The sequence below is a fragment of the Petaurus breviceps genome, unplaced genomic scaffold (assembly GCF_028583685.1).
Source record: "Petaurus breviceps papuanus isolate PSGF00001 unplaced genomic scaffold, PetGlider_PUasm1.0 186, whole genome shotgun sequence".
Classification (NCBI taxonomy): Eukaryota; Metazoa; Chordata; class Mammalia; order Diprotodontia; family Petauridae; genus Petaurus; species Petaurus breviceps.
In genome coordinates, this window is record NW_027185798.1 from 54,427,813 (window position 1) to 54,446,427 (window position 18,615).

An 18,615-nucleotide genomic window follows, 5' to 3' on the forward strand; every position below is an offset into this window, starting at 1 on the left:
CAAAATAAAGTCCAAATAGATACACAATTTAGCTATAAAGACTGATACTATAAGTAAACTTGGAGAGCAAGGAACAGTTTACCTGTCAGATTTATGGAAAATGGAAGAATTTTTGACCAAAAAAAGAGATAGACAACATTATGGAATGCAAAATGGACAGTTTTGATTACTTTAAATTGAAAAGTTTTCGCACAAACCAAACCAATTCAACCAAGATTAGGAGGGAAGTGAAAAACTAGGAAAGTATTTTTATAACCAGTGTCTCTAATAAAAGCCTCATTTCTAAAATATAGAGAACTGAGTCAAATTTATAAGGACACAAGTCATTTCCCAAAATTGATAAATGATCAAAGGATATTAACAGGTAATTTTCAGGTAAAGAAATTAAAGTTACCTATAGTCATATAAAAAAGTTCCAAATCACTATTGATTAGAGAAATACAAATCAAAATAACTCTGAGGTATCACATCACACCTATCAGATTGACTAATATGACAGAATAGGAAAATGACAAAAGCTGGAGAAAATGTGGGGGGAAAAGGAACATTAATTCATTTTTGGTGATTTGTGAAATGATCCGACAATTCTGGAGAGAAATTTGACACTATATCCAAAGGGCAAGCAAACTGTGCATACCCTTTGACCTAGCAGTAGTACTTCTAGGTCAGTATCTCCAAGAAATCATAAAAATTGGAAAAGGAACCACATGTACAAAAATATTCATAGCAGTTCTTTTTGTGGTGGCAAAGAATTGAAAATTGAGGGCATGCCCATCAGTTGGGGAATGGCTGAATAAGTTGTGGTATATGATTGTAATAGAACACTATTGTGCTATAAGAAATGATAAGTAGACAAGCTTCAGAAAAACCTGGAAAGACTTGAATGAACTGATACTGAGGGAAGTGAGCAGAACCGGAACATTGTACACAGTAACAGTTATGATGTGTGATGACTAACTTTGATAGACTTATCTCTTCTTAGCAATGCAAGGATCCAAGACAACTCCCAAGGATTTATGATGTAAAATGCTGTCCACATTCGGAAAAAGAAACGTGGTGTCTGAATGCAGATTAAAGCATATTATTTACTCTTTTTTTTTTTTGCTTTCTGCTTATTCTTCTTTCTTGTGTTTTCTCTCATTGTTTCTAATTCTTCTTTACAACATAACTATTGTGAAAATAAGTCCAATATGAATATATATGTACAGCCTATATCAAAGTACAAACTGTCATGAGTTAGAGGGAAGGGAGAGATGGGGAAAGTGGAACTCAAAATCTTTTTTTTTTAATTTTTGGTCTTTATTAATTTGTTTGTTTACTTTTAGTTTACAAGGTTCAATTCCACAATTCCTTGAGTTTGAAATTTTCTCTCCCTCCCTCCCCACCCCCCCATGATGGTATATAATCAAGTATAGCATATGAAAATACTTTCACATTAGACATTAGTCAGGTAATAAAGATGAATTGTATCAGATGGAATGTAAAATTGGAAAGAGGAAACAAAACCAAACAAGAAAAAGAAAAAGATTTGTCTGGTAAAAGATCTGGTAGTTTGCTTCAATCTGCATTCAAACTCAGTTCTTTCTAGTTCTTTCTCTGGATGTAGACATCTCTCTTCATCATGAGTCTTTTGGGATTGACTTATAACACTGCATTGCTGAGAAGAGTCCAGTCTATCAAAGTTTGTCGTCACACATTCGTTGTGTCTGTGATTGTGTACAAATTTCTCTTGGCTCTACTCTTCTCACTCAGCATCAGTTCATATAAGCCTCTCCAGGTAAATATGAAGTCCATCTGCTCCTTGTTTCTTATAACACAATAGTATTCTATTACATGCATATACCATAACTTGTTCAGCCATTTCCCAATTGATGGGCACCCCCTTAATTTCCAATTCTTTGCCACCACAAAAGAGCTGCTAAAATATTCTTGTACATATGGGTCTTCCTCCCATTTATATGATCTTTGGGATACCTAGAAGTGGTATTTCTGGGTCAAAGGGTATGAAATTATTTATAGCTCTTTGGGCATAATTCCAGATTGTTCTCCAGAAATGTTGGATCAGTTCACAACTCCACCAGCAATGCATTAATGTTCCAATTTGCCCACATCCTCTCCAGCATTTGTCATTTTCCTGTTTTGTCATCTTAGCTAATCTGACTGGTGAGATGTAGTACCTCAGACTTGTTTTGATTTGCATTTCTCTAATCAATAGTGATTTAGAGCATTTTTCATATGCTTATATATATCTTTAATTTCTTCTTCTGAAAACTTCCTGTTCATATCCTTTGACCATTTATCAATTGGGGAATGACTTGTATTCTTATAGATTTGACTCAATTCTCTGTATATTTTAGAAATGAGTCCTTTAGCAGAGACATAGGTTGTGAAAATTCTTTCCCAGTTTCCCATTTCCCTCTTAATCTTGGTTACATTAGCTTTGTTTGTACAGAAGCTTTTCAATTTAATGTAATCAAAATTATCCATTTTTCTTTTTATAATGCTCTCTAATTCTTGTTTGGTCATAAAGACTCCCCCTTTCCACAGATCTGACAGGTAAACCATTCGTTGCTTTCTGAGATTACTTACAGTATCAACCTTTATACCTAGAGGAACTCAAAATCTTATGGAAGTGAATGTTTAAAATTAAAAATTAATTAAAAATAAAATATTTTTAAATAAAAATATACAGGCAACATAGTGTGCTACATATGCTGATAAATTTAAAGACAGGAAGTAAACTTCAAACTTGGCTTCTGCTCAATGAAACCCAGTGGCTTCCTATAAACTTTTTTAAAATTGTTTTTTTTAACATTTTTATTTAAAGTTCTGAGTACCAAATTCTATCATTCCCTCTCCATTTCCACTTAGATGGTAAGTAATCCAATATAGGTTATACACATTCAATTATGTAGCACACTTCTATACTAGTAATTTTGTGCAAAAAGACTCCAACAAAAGAAAATTGTGAAAGAAGAAAGTGAAAAATGACATGTCAGTCTATATTCAGTCAATATAAATTCTTTCTCTGGAGGCAGATATTATGCTTCATCATTAGTCCTTTGGGATTGTCTCGGATCATGCTATTGCTAGCTAAGATAGCTAAATCATTTACAAATCTTCATCAAATAATATTGCTGTTGATGTGTAAAACATTTTCCTGGTTCTGTTTACTTCAGTACATGTGAGTTCATGTAAATGTTTCCAGGTTTTTCTGAAATCACCCTGCTTGTCATTTCTTATACTGCAATAATATTCCATTACAGTCATATAACACAGCTTGTTTGGTCATTCTCCTATTGATGGTCATCCCTTTAGTTTCCAATTCTAAGTCCCCCAAAAAAGACTGCTATAAATATTTTTATGCAGGTAAGTCCTTTCCCCTTTTATTATGCCTTTGGGATATAGACCTAGCAGATTAAGAATGTGCACAGTTTTGTAGCTCTTCTGGCATAGTTCAAATTTCTCTCCAGAATGGTTGGACAGTTCACAACTCCAATAATGCATTAATTTCCCGGTTTTCTACTTCTCTTCCAAAATCCAACATTCTCCTTTTATGTCATATTAGCCACTGTGATAGGAGTGAGGTGGTAACTTGGAGTTGTTTTAATTTGAATTTGTTTAATCAATAGTGATTCAGAGTATTTTTTCATATGATTATAGATAAATTTAATTTCCTCATCAAAATTGCCTACTCATATACTTTGAGCATTTATCAACTTTGTAATGACTTGTATTTTTTATAAATTTGACTCAGTTTTCTATATATTTGAGAAATGAGGCCTTTATCAAAGATACCTACAATTTCCTCCACACCAGTTTTCTGCTTTCCTTGTAATTTTGGTTGCATTGGTTTTATGTGTGAAATAATGTTTTTTAATTTTATATAATCAAAATTAACTTTTGTAATATTCTCTTAATCTTCTATAGTACTAGATTCTTCTCTTATCCATAAATCTTACAGATAAACTATTCCATACTCTCTTAATTTGCTTATGATATCACCCTTTTTGTGTAAATCATGTGCTCATTTTGATCTTATCTTGGTATACAGTGTGAGATGTTGATCTATACCTAGTTTCTGCCATACTGTTTTCCAGTTTTCCTGGCAGTTTTTGTCAAATAATCAATTTTTGTTCCCAAAGCTTGGCTCTTTGGGTTTATCATATACTAGATTAATATGGTCATTTGCTGTAATGTAACTTTTAACTAATCTATTCCACTATCCACCACTCTCTTTTCTTTTACTTAATGGTATTTTTCAACTACATGTAAAAATGATTATCCATGTTCATTTTTGTAAGATTTTAGTTTGAATTTTTCCCTCCTTCCCTGCCCCAAACTCCTTCTGAAGAGAGTAAGAAATCTGAAATAAGTTATACATATACAATCATGTTATACATATTTCCACATTAGTCATATTATGAAAGAAAAAAATGAACAAAAAGGAGAAAAACATTATAAAGGAAAAAAAGTGAAAATAGTATGATTAGATATGCATTCAAACTCCATAGTTCTTTCTCTGGATGTGGCTAATATTTTCCATCATGAGTCTTTTGGAATTTTCTTGGATCATTGCATTGCTGAAAAGAGCAAAGTTTATCATAGTTTATCATCACACAATTTTGCTATTACTACATAAAATGTTATTCTGGTTCTGCTTATTTCACTCAGCATCAGTTCTTGTAAGTCTTTCCAGGTTTATCTGACATCTTCCTGCTCACCATTTCTTAAAGCACAATAGCATTCTATTACATACATATATCATAACTTTCACAACTATTCCCCAATTGATGATAATCCCTTCAATTTCCAAATCTTTGACACCACAAAAAGAGCTGCTACAATTTTTTTGTACATATGGGTCCATTTCCCCCCTTTTAATGATCTTTTGGGATACAGACATAGTAATGGTTTTACTAGATCAAAGGGTATATACACTTATATAGCCTTTTAGGAATAGTTCCAAATTGCTCTACAGAATGTTTGGATCAGTTCACAACTCCACCAACAATGCATTAGCACCACTCTATTTCTTAGCCAGTACCAGATTTTTGATAATTACCACTTTATAATACAGTTTAAGATCTAGTACAGCTAGACAATTTTCTTTTACATTTTTTCCACTGATTATCTTGACACCCTTGAGCTTTAATTATTGCAGATGAATTGAGTTATTAATTTTTCTAACTCTACAAAATATTTTTGAAAGTTTGATTTGTATGGCACTTTAGATTAATTTAGATAGAATTGTAATTTTTATCATATTGGCTTACCCTACCATGAGCATTTTTGTTTTGCAATTTTTTAATTTTTTAGATGTCTTTATTTCTGGGAAAAAATGTTTGATATTTGTATTCATATAGTTCCTTGTTTTCTCTTAAACTCCCAAGTATTTTATATTGTCTACAGTTATTTTAAATGGAATTTCTCTTTATATTCCTTGCTACTGAATTTTATTGATAACAAAAGAAATGCTGATGAAATGTGTGAGTTTATTTTATATTCTGGATCTTTGCTAAAATAATTTCAAGTAGCTTTTTAAGTTGATTCTCTAGAATTTTATAACATTCTATCATCTACAAAGAGTGATAGTTTTGTTTCTCCATTGCCTATTCTATTTCCAACAGTTTCTTTTTCTTATCTTATTGCTAAAGATAACATTTCAAGTAAAATATTAAATAATTGAGGCAATGATGGGCATCCTTGTTTCAACTCTGTATTGGGAAGACTTCTAGTTTACCCTCATTAAAGATGATGCTTGTTGAGAGCTTTAAATATTATTTATCACTTTAAGGTAAACTCCATTTATTCCTATGATGACTTGTTTTAAGTAGGAATGTGTCTTGTATTTTGTCAGACTTTTTCCTGCATCTATTGTGATAGTCATATGATTTCTGTTTGTTTGGTCATTGATATGTTTAATTATACTGATACTCTTCCTAATATTGAACCAGTCCTGCAATTCTAGTATAAATTCCACTTACTCCTTGTGATATATTACTGTATTGTTTCAAGTATTTTTTTGAAAAATTTGCATCAATAATCATTAGGGAAATTGTTCTATAATTTTCTTTCTCTTTTTTGACTCTTCATCGTTTGGGTATCAGCACCATAATTGTGTCATAAAAGGAATTTGGAAGGACTCCTTCTTCATCTATTTTTCTAAATAGTTTATATACTATTGTGTTTAATTGTTCTGTAAATTTTTGTAGAATTCTTTTGTGAATACATCTGCTTCTGGGGATTTTTCTTAGGAAGTTCATTGATGGCTTGTTCAATTTCTTTTTATAATATTGGGTAATTTAAGTATTTTTTCTTCTCTTAATCTGACTAATTTATGTATTTGTAGATATTCATCCATTTCTATTAGATTATCATTTTTGGCATATCATTGGTCAAAATAGCTCCTAACAATTGCTTTAATGTCTTCTTCATGGGTGGTGAATTCACTCCTTTCATTTTTGATAGTACTAATTTGGGTTTCTTTCCTTTTCTAAAAAGCAAATTAACCAATGTGGGGTTTTTTGTTTATTAAGTTTTTTCTTAAAAACACTTTCTATTTTTGTTTATTACTTATATGGTTTTCTTATTAATCACTTCTTTGATTTTCAGAATTTCCAATTGAGTTTTTATTTGGGGATTTTTAATTTGTTCTCTTTCTAGTCTTTTTTTTCAGTTCCATGGCCTATTCATTGATCTGCTTTTGCTCTACTTTATAGAGATAAGAAATTAGAGACTTGGTTTTTCCTCTAAGTACCACTTTGGCTGCATTCCAGAAATTTTGGTATGTTATCTCATTCTTCATATAATTTTACAGATGAGGAAACTGAAGCAAACTGGATCAAGTGACTTTCTAGAGTCACTCAGCTAGTAAGTGTGGGGTCAGATTTGAAGTAAGGACAATGACTCTTCCTGACTCCAGGCCCAGTACTCTATACACTGTGCAACCTAGCTAACCCTTCTTGGCACTTGATTCCCTCTACAAACCTTACTTTAAATGTCAAGATGTTGGGTTTATTTTGACAGTATTTTTTACATTAGAAAGAGGAGAATTTACTGACTTTTAGCAAAACTGTATATCTAAGAAGAAAGAATTGATCATTATGGGATTTGATTTTCTTATTATTTCTGGAAATGCTATTTATCCAGTAATTTACTACAATTTAGCATCCATGTGGATGGCAATAAATGGGTCTTCAGCAGTGTTACTAATACTGAAGTAAGCAAGACCATCACTGCCAACATAGATTTCAATTCCTGTACAATGGTTATCACTTTTATCTCCAGAAATTACATCACAGTAGGTTCCAGCAGGAAGACCAGTTTGCAGAGTTGTTGACAATGCCCTGTAAAACAAAAGGCAAACCAGTGGAAAACATATAAGCATTGCCACCCTAGATGCTTAGTGTATGAGTATATCTGTTCCATATGTAAAAACCCAATAAATGGAGGGACTCTAGAATGTAAAATGGTTCGAATGAATTTGGGAAGTCTTCAAATAGCTAAAGAAATCTCATTCACTACTAAAGATAGCAGAACTTCTTAACCAGTGGTAAGTGCTTGAAGATGATTATTTGAATGACAAGAATGGAGATGAGAAAATTTGTTTCTATAACTTATTTTCATTATTACCTTTTATAAATGGAAACATTTAACATCTGTGCACTAGTTGCTTCCATTCAGGAAAGACCAATTACTGCCAATAATTTACATTTGATGATTCATAACCTTTTCCTTGAGGTAGCAAAAAATATTTTGGATTGAAAGCTAAAAAAAATCATCTGGTACTTCACTGATTGAGCTGAAAACTCATCCATTGTCAATGTACTTTGACACCACTGTGCATGGAAGATATAAATGGCAAACAGTTGCAATTTTTAACAAGATGGTACACTTAGTTTATTTCTGTTATTTCAGTAAGTAGACTGGGAGACTAAGAGTTGGAAGTGGAAGACTCAGTTCATTGATATGGTAGGTTCATTGATACAGGACTGTTAAAGGATCTGCAACACTAAGGACAGAAGATCACAAAACCTTTGCTTGCCCTTTATTGCTGCCAGTCTACTCACTCTTAACAAGAGGTGTGAGAAGTTTCAAGGTAAGTTGGAAGATCTTTTTACTCAGGCTATATTTCCCAAAGCTTAAAGCAGAAATAAAAGACGGATCTTTACAAACCTACATGGTGTTATCACAACTCCCATACTAACCATTACCATTTTCTGTTTTTTACTCTTCCCTCTTCATTTTGCATAACCTGTAAGTACTTTTCCTATTTTAATTTCCTTTGATTTTCTCCCTCTTCCTCTAATATAATAAGACAAGGCATGTAAAGCTTCACAAACCTTATTGCACTGATATGTTGGTTATCAAGGTTACTATTAGCATAGAAATAATGATGATGATGATGCATCCCTCCTCCCTTAGAATTTGCTACCTGTTCAAAAAAATCTGTTGCCCTCTTAAAAGTGAACAGCTGGAACATACACAAGAGTTTTGGGTCACTTGTGAACATCAGAAACAATTTTCATTGAAGAAAATAAATCAGAACTAGAAGAAATTTGTGGGCATTTAGTTAAACCCCTTCATCTGACTCATCAGCAAACTGAGGCTAAGATGTTAATGTAGGTGACCCAGTAGATAGAGAGTGTGACCTGGAGTCAGGAAGACCTGAATTCAAATTCTGCCTTAGGCACTGGTTAGTGTGTGTCCCTAGGAGAGTCACTTAACCACTTTGTGCCTCAGTATCCTCATCTGAAACCTGGGAATAACAATAGTAACAACTTTACAAAGTTGTGTGTCAATGGATCAATATGTATAAAATTCTTTGTAAATGAATCCTAACCATTAAACAACTTGACCAAGCTCACCTAGTACCAGAGGCAAGATTTCAAAACCTGGCTTAAAATTCAGTAGGCCTCCTACTATACTCTGCTTCATTTTGGATTTCAAGATTTATACAAAGTCTTCCTAGGACATTGAACACTTTTATACCTGAAAACATATGAATCTCTTATACTAACTTTCTTTTCTTCCCTTATCAATGCTAATCAGAACCACCATCCCCCCCCCAACCAATGTCACCTAATAACCCAATTCTTCCAAAGCCATGTATATAAATATAAATAAATATATAAATATTTTTCTTACATCTGTAGTCTCAAAGAAAATAATGAAAAAAGGCAGAAATGGTACTTCCAGACCTCAAACTATATTATAAAGTAATAATCATCAGAGAACTATTTGGTATTATATTAAAAGAAAAAGAATAATAGAGTAAGTGAATGGGAATGAAGAACAATCTAACTATGTAACACAGGGTTCCACCAATCAGATAAACTACTTCAGGAAAGTTAAAATACAACTGCTGGGGAACTGGAATACATTCTGCCCAAAAATAAGTTTAGACAAGCATCTTATTCCTTCTACTAGTATAGGTTGCAAAGGATTACAAATGGCAATTTATAAAAGAAAACAAAAAGAATCATAGAATTTGAGAATTGGCAGGAAGGTCAGTGGTCATTTTAGTCCAATTAATATATGAAAGGAATTCCTATTATAATAATAACTGAAATTTCCTTTTTCTTTTAAATAGAAAAAAATGGAACTATGTTCAAAACTATGGTTATGGAGAAAACTACCAACCAAACAATAGATAGGTGAGGGCAAAAAAAATTAAATTAGATCAAATTGACATGCTTTTGCGCAAATAAAACCAATATAACTAAAATAAAAACTAAAACCATGAACTTGAGAGAAATCTTTGTACCAGTTATCCCTAAGATAAATAAGGTATCCTATATGTTTAGGGAATTTTAGACCAAGAGCCATTCCACACTGTAAGGTGAGCAAAGGATATGAACAAATACTTCTCAAAGGAAGTATTACAAACTAATACAAACTTTGTTCCAAATTACTAATGAAGGGGTGGCTAGGTGGCGCAGTGAATAAAGCACTGGCCCTGGAGTCAGGAGGACCTGAGTTTGCTTCCAACCTCAGACACTTAACACCCACACAAAAAAACTAGCCGTGTAACCTTAGGCAAGTTACTTAACCCCAATTGCCCTCCAAAAGGCAAAAAAAAAAAAAAATACTAATGAAACTCAGAAAATTGGCACACAGGTAACAGAATCCAGAAAAATTTAACATTGAAGACAAGTATGTTAATACTGTTAGTGGAAACAGGAATTTTTCTAACCATCCTAGGAGACAAATCAGAATTATGTGGGGAAAAAAAGTGACTACACCATTTGTACTTTTTGATCCTGAGACTTCACCCATGAGTAATTTCCCCAAGGAGGACAAAAGATTGAAAAGACAGATTTCAAATATGTCAAAATATTCATGGAAGCACTTTTTGTGGTAGCAGAAAATTGAAAACAAAGTAAATTCATATCCATTGGGGAATTGCTGAACAAATTTCAGTACAGTAGCAAAATAGAGAACCAAACAACCATAAAAAATAATATGGAGGTGGAGCCAAGATGGTGGAGTAAAAGCATAAACTTGGTGTGGGCTCTGGATCCAACCACTTCTAATACTGGTAAAATATGACTCTAAACAAATTTTAAAGCCACAAAACCCACAAAGAGAAAGAGAGAAACAAATTTCCTACTGAAGGGAGGCTGACAGGAAAGGCTTATTGCAGCATGTTGGGAACCAAGCACAGATCCCCATAAGACTTAGTTCTAGCCCCAGGGCGGCACAGATTGGCCAGAGCAGACTTTGGAGAGCGAATCATCAGCAGCTGCGGTGGTTTCCAGACTTCTAGACCCATAAACACCAAAGAGAAAATAAAAGGTCAGTGGAGAATTCTGTTGGAAGGGTAAAGGAAGAATGTGGTCTGGCGCCTGACCTGGGGGAAGAAGTGGCAGAGGCACAGCAACCACAGCTGCTGTAGCATGGCTACTTCCAGAACTCCTGTCCTGGAGTTTGTAGGAGGACAAAGCAACCATTCAGAGGGTAATCACTCTTGCCTTGACCTGCTTATGACGGGATCACGGTCTTGAGTGGTGTTGCTGGGGTATATGGCCAGTGTGACAGAATTTGTGGGGACAGGAAAGAGGGAACCCTCCTAATAGCTCTGGCAGCTGTGAAAAAAGCCCAGTGCTTTGGGACAAAGCTCTCTCCATTCTGTAAGCAGAGTTCTACCATGTCAAAGAGCTTAAAAGTCAAGTAATTGGCTGGCAATATTAGCAAGCAGAGGAAGCACAAACAAACTGTAGAATTCTTTTGTGGGGAGGAAAAGGATCAAAGCATGGAACTGAAGGATGACAAAGAACTCAGAACTACTTCATCAAAGGCCTTTTGAGAAAAATATGAATTGGTCACCGGCCTTGGAAGAGCTCAAGAAGGATTTTGAAAATCAAGTAATAGAAGTGGAAGAAAAACTGAGAAGAGAAATAATAATGGAGTGATGCAAGAAAATCATGAAAAGTGAGTCAACAGCCTGCTGAAGGAGACCCAAAATACATTGAAGAAAATAACACCTTAAAAAGTAGAATAACTCAAATGGCAAAAGAGGCTAAAAAGCCAGTAAGGATAAAAATGTCTTAAAAAGCTGAATTGAATTAGGAATGAAAAAGGAATTTAAAAAACTCACTGAAGAGAATAACTCCTTAAAAATTAGGCAGGAGCAATTGGAAGCTAATGACTTTATGAGAAATCAAGATACTATAAAACAGATCCAAACAAATGAAAAAATAGAAGACAATATGAAATATCTCATTGGAAAAACCACTGACCTGGACAATAGATCCAGGAGAGACCATTTTAAATTTATTGGACTACCTGAAATCCAGGATCAAAAAAAGAGCCTGGACACCATTTTTGAGAAATTTTCAAGCAAAATTGCCCGATATTTTAGAACCAGAGGGCAAAATAGAAATTGAAAGAATTTACCAATTGCCTCTTGAGAAAGATTCCAAAAAGAAAACTCCTAGGAATATTATAGCCAAATTCCAGAGTTCCCAAGTCAAAGAGAAAATACTGCAAGAAGCCAGGAAGAAACAATTTGAATACTGTAGAAACACAAACAGGGTAACATAATACCTATCAACTTCTACATTAAGGGACTGAGGGGCTTGGAATATGATATTCTGGAGGTTAAAAGAGCTAGGATTAAAACCAAGAATAACATACTCAGCAAAACTGAGTATAATGCTTCAGGTGAAAATATGGGCATTCAATGAAATAGAGGACTTTCAAGCATTCTTGATGAAAAAACCAGAACTAAACAGAAAATTTGACTTTCCAGTACAAGAAGCAAGAGAAGCATGGGAAGGTAAACAGGAAAAAGAAATCATAAAGAACTTATTAAAGTTGAACTATTTACATTCCTACATGGAAAAATGATAATGGTAATTCATGAGACTTTTCTCAAAATGAGGAATAGTTGAAGGGAAAATATATGTATGTGTGTGTATACACATATATTTATATATACACATATATATGTATCTATAGGAGGGTGTATGTATGTATAAATATATATATATATATGAGTGTGTGCATATGTGTGTACATGTATAAATAGAGGTCATAGGATGAATTAAATATGAAGGGATGATATCCAAAAAATAAAATTAAGAGGTGATAGAGGGATATATTGGGAGAAGAAGAGAGAGCTAGCTTAGGGTAACTCATATAAAATAGGCAAGAGAAAATTGTTAAAATGGAGGGGAAGAGCAGGAAGGTGAAAGAGAATGACTCAACCTTACTCTCATTGAATTTGGCTTAAGGAGGGAATAACATACACACTAAATTGAGTATCTTACCCTACAGGAAAGCAGGAGGAAAGAAGGGATGACAGAAGGGAGGGTAGGTTGGGGCAGAGGATAGTTAGAAGTAAACACTTTTGAAAATGGACAGGGTGAAAGTAGAAAAAAAGGATAAATGGGGGATGAGATAGGATGGAGGGAAGTATAGTTAGTCTTTCACAATATAACTACTATGGAAATGTTTTGCATTACTACACCTATACAACCTATGTTGGATTGCTTGTCTTTCCATTGGGGGTGAGTGATGAGGGAAAGAAGGGAAAGACTCTGGAACTCAAAGTTTCAAAAACAAATGTTAAAAATTTGTTTTTTTTACATGCAACTGGGAAATAAGATATACTGGCACTAGGGTATAAATATCCATCTTGCCATACTAGAAATTTGTGGGGGATGTGAGAGGATATATGAGAGAAAAGATTGGGGGAAAGGGTATTCAATAGGCTTGCTATTTTTGGCCTGGAGATTAGGGAGAAGATGAGGAGAAAAATTTATTATTCAAACTCTTGTGGAAATGAATGTTGAAAATTAAAAATAAATAAATAAATTGAAAAAATTATATGTATAAGGAATTTCAAGAACTGCAGGAAACTTACATGAAGAGATATAAAATAAGAAAAATAGAATCATAAACACAATTACCATAGACATGTAAATGAAAAGACGTCTAAAGTCAAAATACACTAGGAATAAATTTAATGAGTAATCTGGGTCTGGGAAATAAATCACATTTCCCATCTCTATGTAGAGAGGTGAGGAACCACTTTATGTGATACTGCATTGTTCAACACATTTCTTGTATTGTTCATGGACATAGTTTGTTTTTTTCAACTGTGTATTTTGGTTGTTTTGGTAGTTATTGCTGTTGATATGAGGGATGGCTATACAGGATGGAAAAAAAGGGATTATGATATAAAAACAAAAGACATCAAAAAACATATATTTAAAAGAAAAGTCATTAACAAGTTTAGAAATTTTGAGAATAAATATGGATCCCAAAACCTTACTTAAAAATATGGGAATTTTTTTGTTAGAGAGAAGAGAAAATGGAAAGTAATGTTTTCCTTATTAATACTCCTTCTTATCAAACAAATCTTATCAAATAAAATGTGAATTATAGAGTGGAAATTCCTTCAGGTTAGTAGTGTTCTGAGAAGACACTTAATGAAAGTTGAGACTTTAGAGAAGATTTTTCTCTCTCTTCCTTTCTTTCCTCGATCTTTCTACTTGGCAGCATCTATTCTAATACCCTCAGGTATACTTCAGGAATATCAATATAAGTGTCAGGGGTCACAAAAAATGGTCAGTTAAGCATATATTTAAATGAAAAATATAAAATATTCACAGCTACTTACCAGTCATCATTGTTAAATACAATGAATCCTCTGTTCCCTCTGCCAAAAGCCACTTGGTTACTTCCATTATCCCACCAATTTGTGAAATTCTGGCCATTAGCTACATTACGGAAAATAACCATATTCCTATAAATAAAATACAAAAAATGTTGGTAAATATATTTGGTTTCAGTGTTTTCCTCCCTACTTTCTCCTCCCTTTGTGTGTGTGTGTGTGTGTGTGTATACAGTTGCATTCAGACCAAAAGTCTTAGTGCAGTTTTAAGATATTAAATTTAATACTGCACTAAAATTTTGGGGATACCTATATATAAGTTGTTAAGAGAATGTTTTCAGACAGGCTTGTCAGATTGAGCTTTCCTACCTTATCTGACGCCATCGATGTTCACAAACCCAGCCATTACCACAAGTAGTGTCTGCATTTATAGTTACTCGTTTAATCACTCCGTTGTCATTGGGTGGTCCAACCCAATCATTAACATCCTTAATTTGAAAAAAAAAGAGCTATGAGTATCAGTGATTTCATTTATTTAGTTCTTCCCCTTCTATTTTCCTATTGCTGGATTTGAGTCTTGCTTCTGCTATTTTTTACTCATGTGAAAATCAGCAGGCTTGTAAAGTCTCTTCTGGCTCTGAATCTGTGATCCTGTTCACAGACTGTGTTATCTTCTGCTCAAAAGTCCTCAGTAACTCTCGATTCCCTTTGAACAAAATTTAGATTTCTCAGTCTGTTATTCAGAACCGTTACAATCTGAAACCATTATACCTTTCCAACCTTATGTCCTACTAGTCTCTAGCACATAATCAGTGCTTTGGCCAAACTGCAAAATTGTCACCCAATGAATACTTTCAGTACTCTCTGTCTTAAGCAGAGAATTCAATGGTAGTCACTGTACCTAGAATCCAATCCTGTCTTCATCCAACTTTGAAGTTCAATTCAAATGTTACCTATATCATCAAACTTTCCTTGGTTCTTCCAGTCTGTTACAAGCTCTTCTGCCTCAGACCTCACAAATAACTTTATTTGGATCTCTTTATTTTACACTCATTGAGTATAATTTCATTGTATGGTTATTGGTATATTCACTGCATCTTCCCAACTGATTGAGCTCAATAAGGGGAAAATCTAAGCCTAATTTACTTTTTGATACTGCTTCATGTCTCTAAAACCTAACACAGTATGCATATAGTAAACAATCAATGCTTACAGATCAATTGTTGATTGATTATAGCTAGCCCCTATGCCTCCCCACAGGTGTCTTTATACAGCAGGTTCTTGCTAATTGTTGAAATTAAAAATACCTTTCCATTCTCAAAGTATCTTGGCCACCTGAAGCTTGACATCACTCGAGTAAATCCATAAGGATGTGCAAGCATAAACCCAACTGCCATTTTGTACAATCTGGAAGATATAAAGTGTAGTCATCAAAGAAAAGAATAAAATTTTGGAGACCATTAGTAAAATTTAAAAAAAAAATTAAAAGGTAGAGGACTCTACCACTTACCGGGCATCCCAGAAGGTAAGAATGGAAGCTCCTCCATCCCCATGACCCCTCTGGTTGTCATGATTATCTACAAAGACAAGTGCTCTTTCTGAAGGCATGAAGGACCAGCCTTCCCCCCAATTCCTGTATGAAGAAATAAGGAGTGTTGTATTTATGGCCCACAGGTTTTTCCTGCTCTTTTCTCCCTGTGGGACACTCCTTAACATAAATAAATTTTATACAGAATGTCCATAGTGTACTGAGGAGAGAACTGGACTGAGAACCAGAAGAATTGGGATCCAATTCTGAATTAATCACTTATTAACAATTTAACCTGCAGTGAGTCACCTCACCATTCTGGATCTTAATTTCCATATCAGTCACAGGATGAGTTGAACATGAAGGGATGATATCTAAAAAAAGTAAAACTAAGATGTGTGAGAAGAATTAACTGGGAGAAGGAAAGGGAGAGACAGATCAGGGCAAATCTCATATAAAAAAGCAAGAGAAAACTGTTACAATAGAGGGGAAGAGCGTGAAGGTGAAAAGGAATGGGACAACCCTACTCTCACTGAATTTGGCTTAAGGAGAGAATAACATACACACTCAATTGGGTATCTTATCCTACAGTAAAATAAGGAGGTAGGGGATAAGAGGGGGGAATGATAGAAGGGAGGGCAGATTTGGGGAGAGGGTAGTTGGAAGTAAACATTTTGAAAAGTGATAGGGTCAAAGGAGATAATAGAATAAGTGGGGGTGGGATAGGATGGAGAGAAATATAGTTAGTCTTTCACAATATAACTACTATGGAAATTATTTGGGTAACTACACAAGTACAATGTATATTGAATTGCTTATCTTCCCAGTGGGGGCAGGTGAAGAAGGAAGAAGGGAAAAAAATCTGGAATGCAAAGTTTTAAAAACAAATGTTCAAAAAAATTGTTTTTTACATGCAACTGGGAAATAAGATATATAGGCACTGGGCTATTGATATCCATCTTGCCCTTCTAGAAAGTTAGGGGGGGGTGATAGGAGAGGACATTAGAGACAACAGATTGAAAGGAAGGGGTATTCAGTAGGCTTGCTATTTTGGGATAAGGGGTAGGGGAAAGATGGGGAGACAAATTGCACCTCAAATCTTGTGGAAATGAATGTTGCAAACTTAAAATAAATAAATTTTAAAGAGCAAAAAATAATTAAAACTTGTGATTCTTAGGGTTCTGAAATTTCATGATTTTGAATTGACATCTATGTGTAATAAAAATGCTTAATTGGTATTGATGCAGAACTATCCCAGTTTACACTGCGAATGCTTACATAAAATCCTAAAGAAATTGTTGCATGCTCATTGTGCAGTATTCCAAAGATGAATCCCCTTTTTCACTTACTTTAAATAAGCCATCTTTTCTCCATTCCACTTGCGAATAACTGTGCCTAGTTTTGCACCAAATTTGAATTCCGTAACCCGACCATTTCCAAAGTAGTCACTGCTTTTAATTGGCTCACCACCTAGATCAATTACCTAGCAAAAATCAGAGAAAGAATATGATGTTGCACAGACATTTTCAAAATCCTTTACTCATCAAAGTAGCATTTTGTGCCAACAATTCCAGTGCTATATGCTATTAAAATATTTAAATTAATTTTCTCATTTTAAGAGATGAATTTTTTTACATTCTGGTGGGATATTCTTAAAAAGAATCAAATTATCTAGGCAATTTTTATTTTTACCCTGTGAAAATGCTGACCCAATCCTGGACTGTACAACCAGGATTAAACACATAAAATTGGACCAACCTATGGAAAACACATATTTAATCAAAATTATAATTTTTTCACAATTAATAAAATCATTGCTAGCAAGCCTTATCATTCAATCTCTGTCTCCAGCATTTTAACATATTTTATTTCAGTACCTCCTGGAAAATGAATGGTCTGGATCCTTCAGGGAACCAGTTTGTGCTTAAATTATTCAGTTTATCCAGAAATGCCTTCATGTCTCCAGGCCACATATGTTTGGAAGCATCAATTCTGAACCCTGCCACACCCATAGAAATCAGATGGTTCAGATAGTCAGCAACTGTGGAACGCACATAATCTTTTTCCATGGCAAGATCAAGAAGGCCAGATAAACGGCAATCTCTAACCTGTAAAAGCAAAAATGATACATGTGATACATAGGCAGCAGCATCTTTTGGAGTCTAATTTGAAGTGCTCATTTTATGTACCTGAAGTACAATGCAACTTAAGAATTTTTGGCTATGATAATCTTAAAGTTAGTTTTTCCTTTGGTACCACATAATGAAAAGGGCTGTGACTCCAGAATTATAGAATATTGGGTTCAAATCCTGCTTGTATTATCTAGAGAAAGTTCCTTATCTTCCCTGGGTCTTAGTTTCCTTATTTGTAAAATGGTAAGTGGGATTATATGGTCGAAGTGTTTCTTTCCAACTCTGGATCATTTTTCTTTTTTCTGTTTGGAGGGGGGAAAGCAGGACAATTGGGGTTAAGTGACTTATCCAAGGTGTCATGGGTAGTAAGTGTTAAGTGCCTGAGGCAGGATTTGAACTCAGGTCTTCCTAACTCCAGTACTGGTGTTCTATTCACTGTGCCACCTAGTAACCCCCCAACTCTAGATCTTATGATCTTTTAATTTTATGTCTGTCTATAGGCTAGTGGTTATTTGGATACAATTTGGATACAATTCTGGGTTTGGAGTCAGGAAGAACTACAATCAAATACTAATCCTGAGCAAGTCCTATAAATTCTATTAACTTTAGGGAATTCTTCTTAAAGATAGAGGGCTGCAATTCTTCTAGGAAGTTTCTATACTATTAAAGTTCAATTCAATGCAAATTTATCTTTCTTTCTTTCTTTGATTCATTAAGGGTTAAGTGACTTACCCAGGGTCAGACAGTGAGTAAGTATCTGAGTCTGGATTTTAACTCAGGTCCTCCTGACTTGAGGGCTGGTGCTCTATACAACACACCATTAGCTGTCC

At 34.2% G+C, this 18,615-nt stretch overlaps 1 protein-coding gene across 3 annotated transcripts in view; it reads right to left on the bottom strand.

Annotated features, from left to right (window-relative positions):
• Window positions 1-2,685: 2,685 nt before the first annotated feature.
• LOC138162932 (alpha-amylase 1B) overlaps window positions 2,686-18,615 on the bottom strand; it is a 33,193-nt gene continuing 17,263 nt past the window's right edge. For all 3 annotated transcript variants that reach the window (XM_069090506.1, XM_069090508.1, XM_069090505.1), the window contains exons 5-11: window positions 17,531-17,761; window positions 17,003-17,136; window positions 15,636-15,758; window positions 15,433-15,532; window positions 14,495-14,613; window positions 14,132-14,257; window positions 2,686-7,349 (exon numbers count right to left, since the gene is read on the bottom strand). In XM_069090506.1, coding sequence (XP_068946607.1) covers window positions 7,160-7,349; window positions 14,132-14,257; window positions 14,495-14,613; window positions 15,433-15,532; window positions 15,636-15,758; window positions 17,003-17,136; window positions 17,531-17,761 — 1,023 coding nt within the window. In that variant the 3' untranslated portion in view covers window positions 2,686-7,159. The remainder of the gene's footprint in view (window positions 7,350-14,131; window positions 14,258-14,494; window positions 14,614-15,432; window positions 15,533-15,635; window positions 15,759-17,002; window positions 17,137-17,530; window positions 17,762-18,615) is intronic.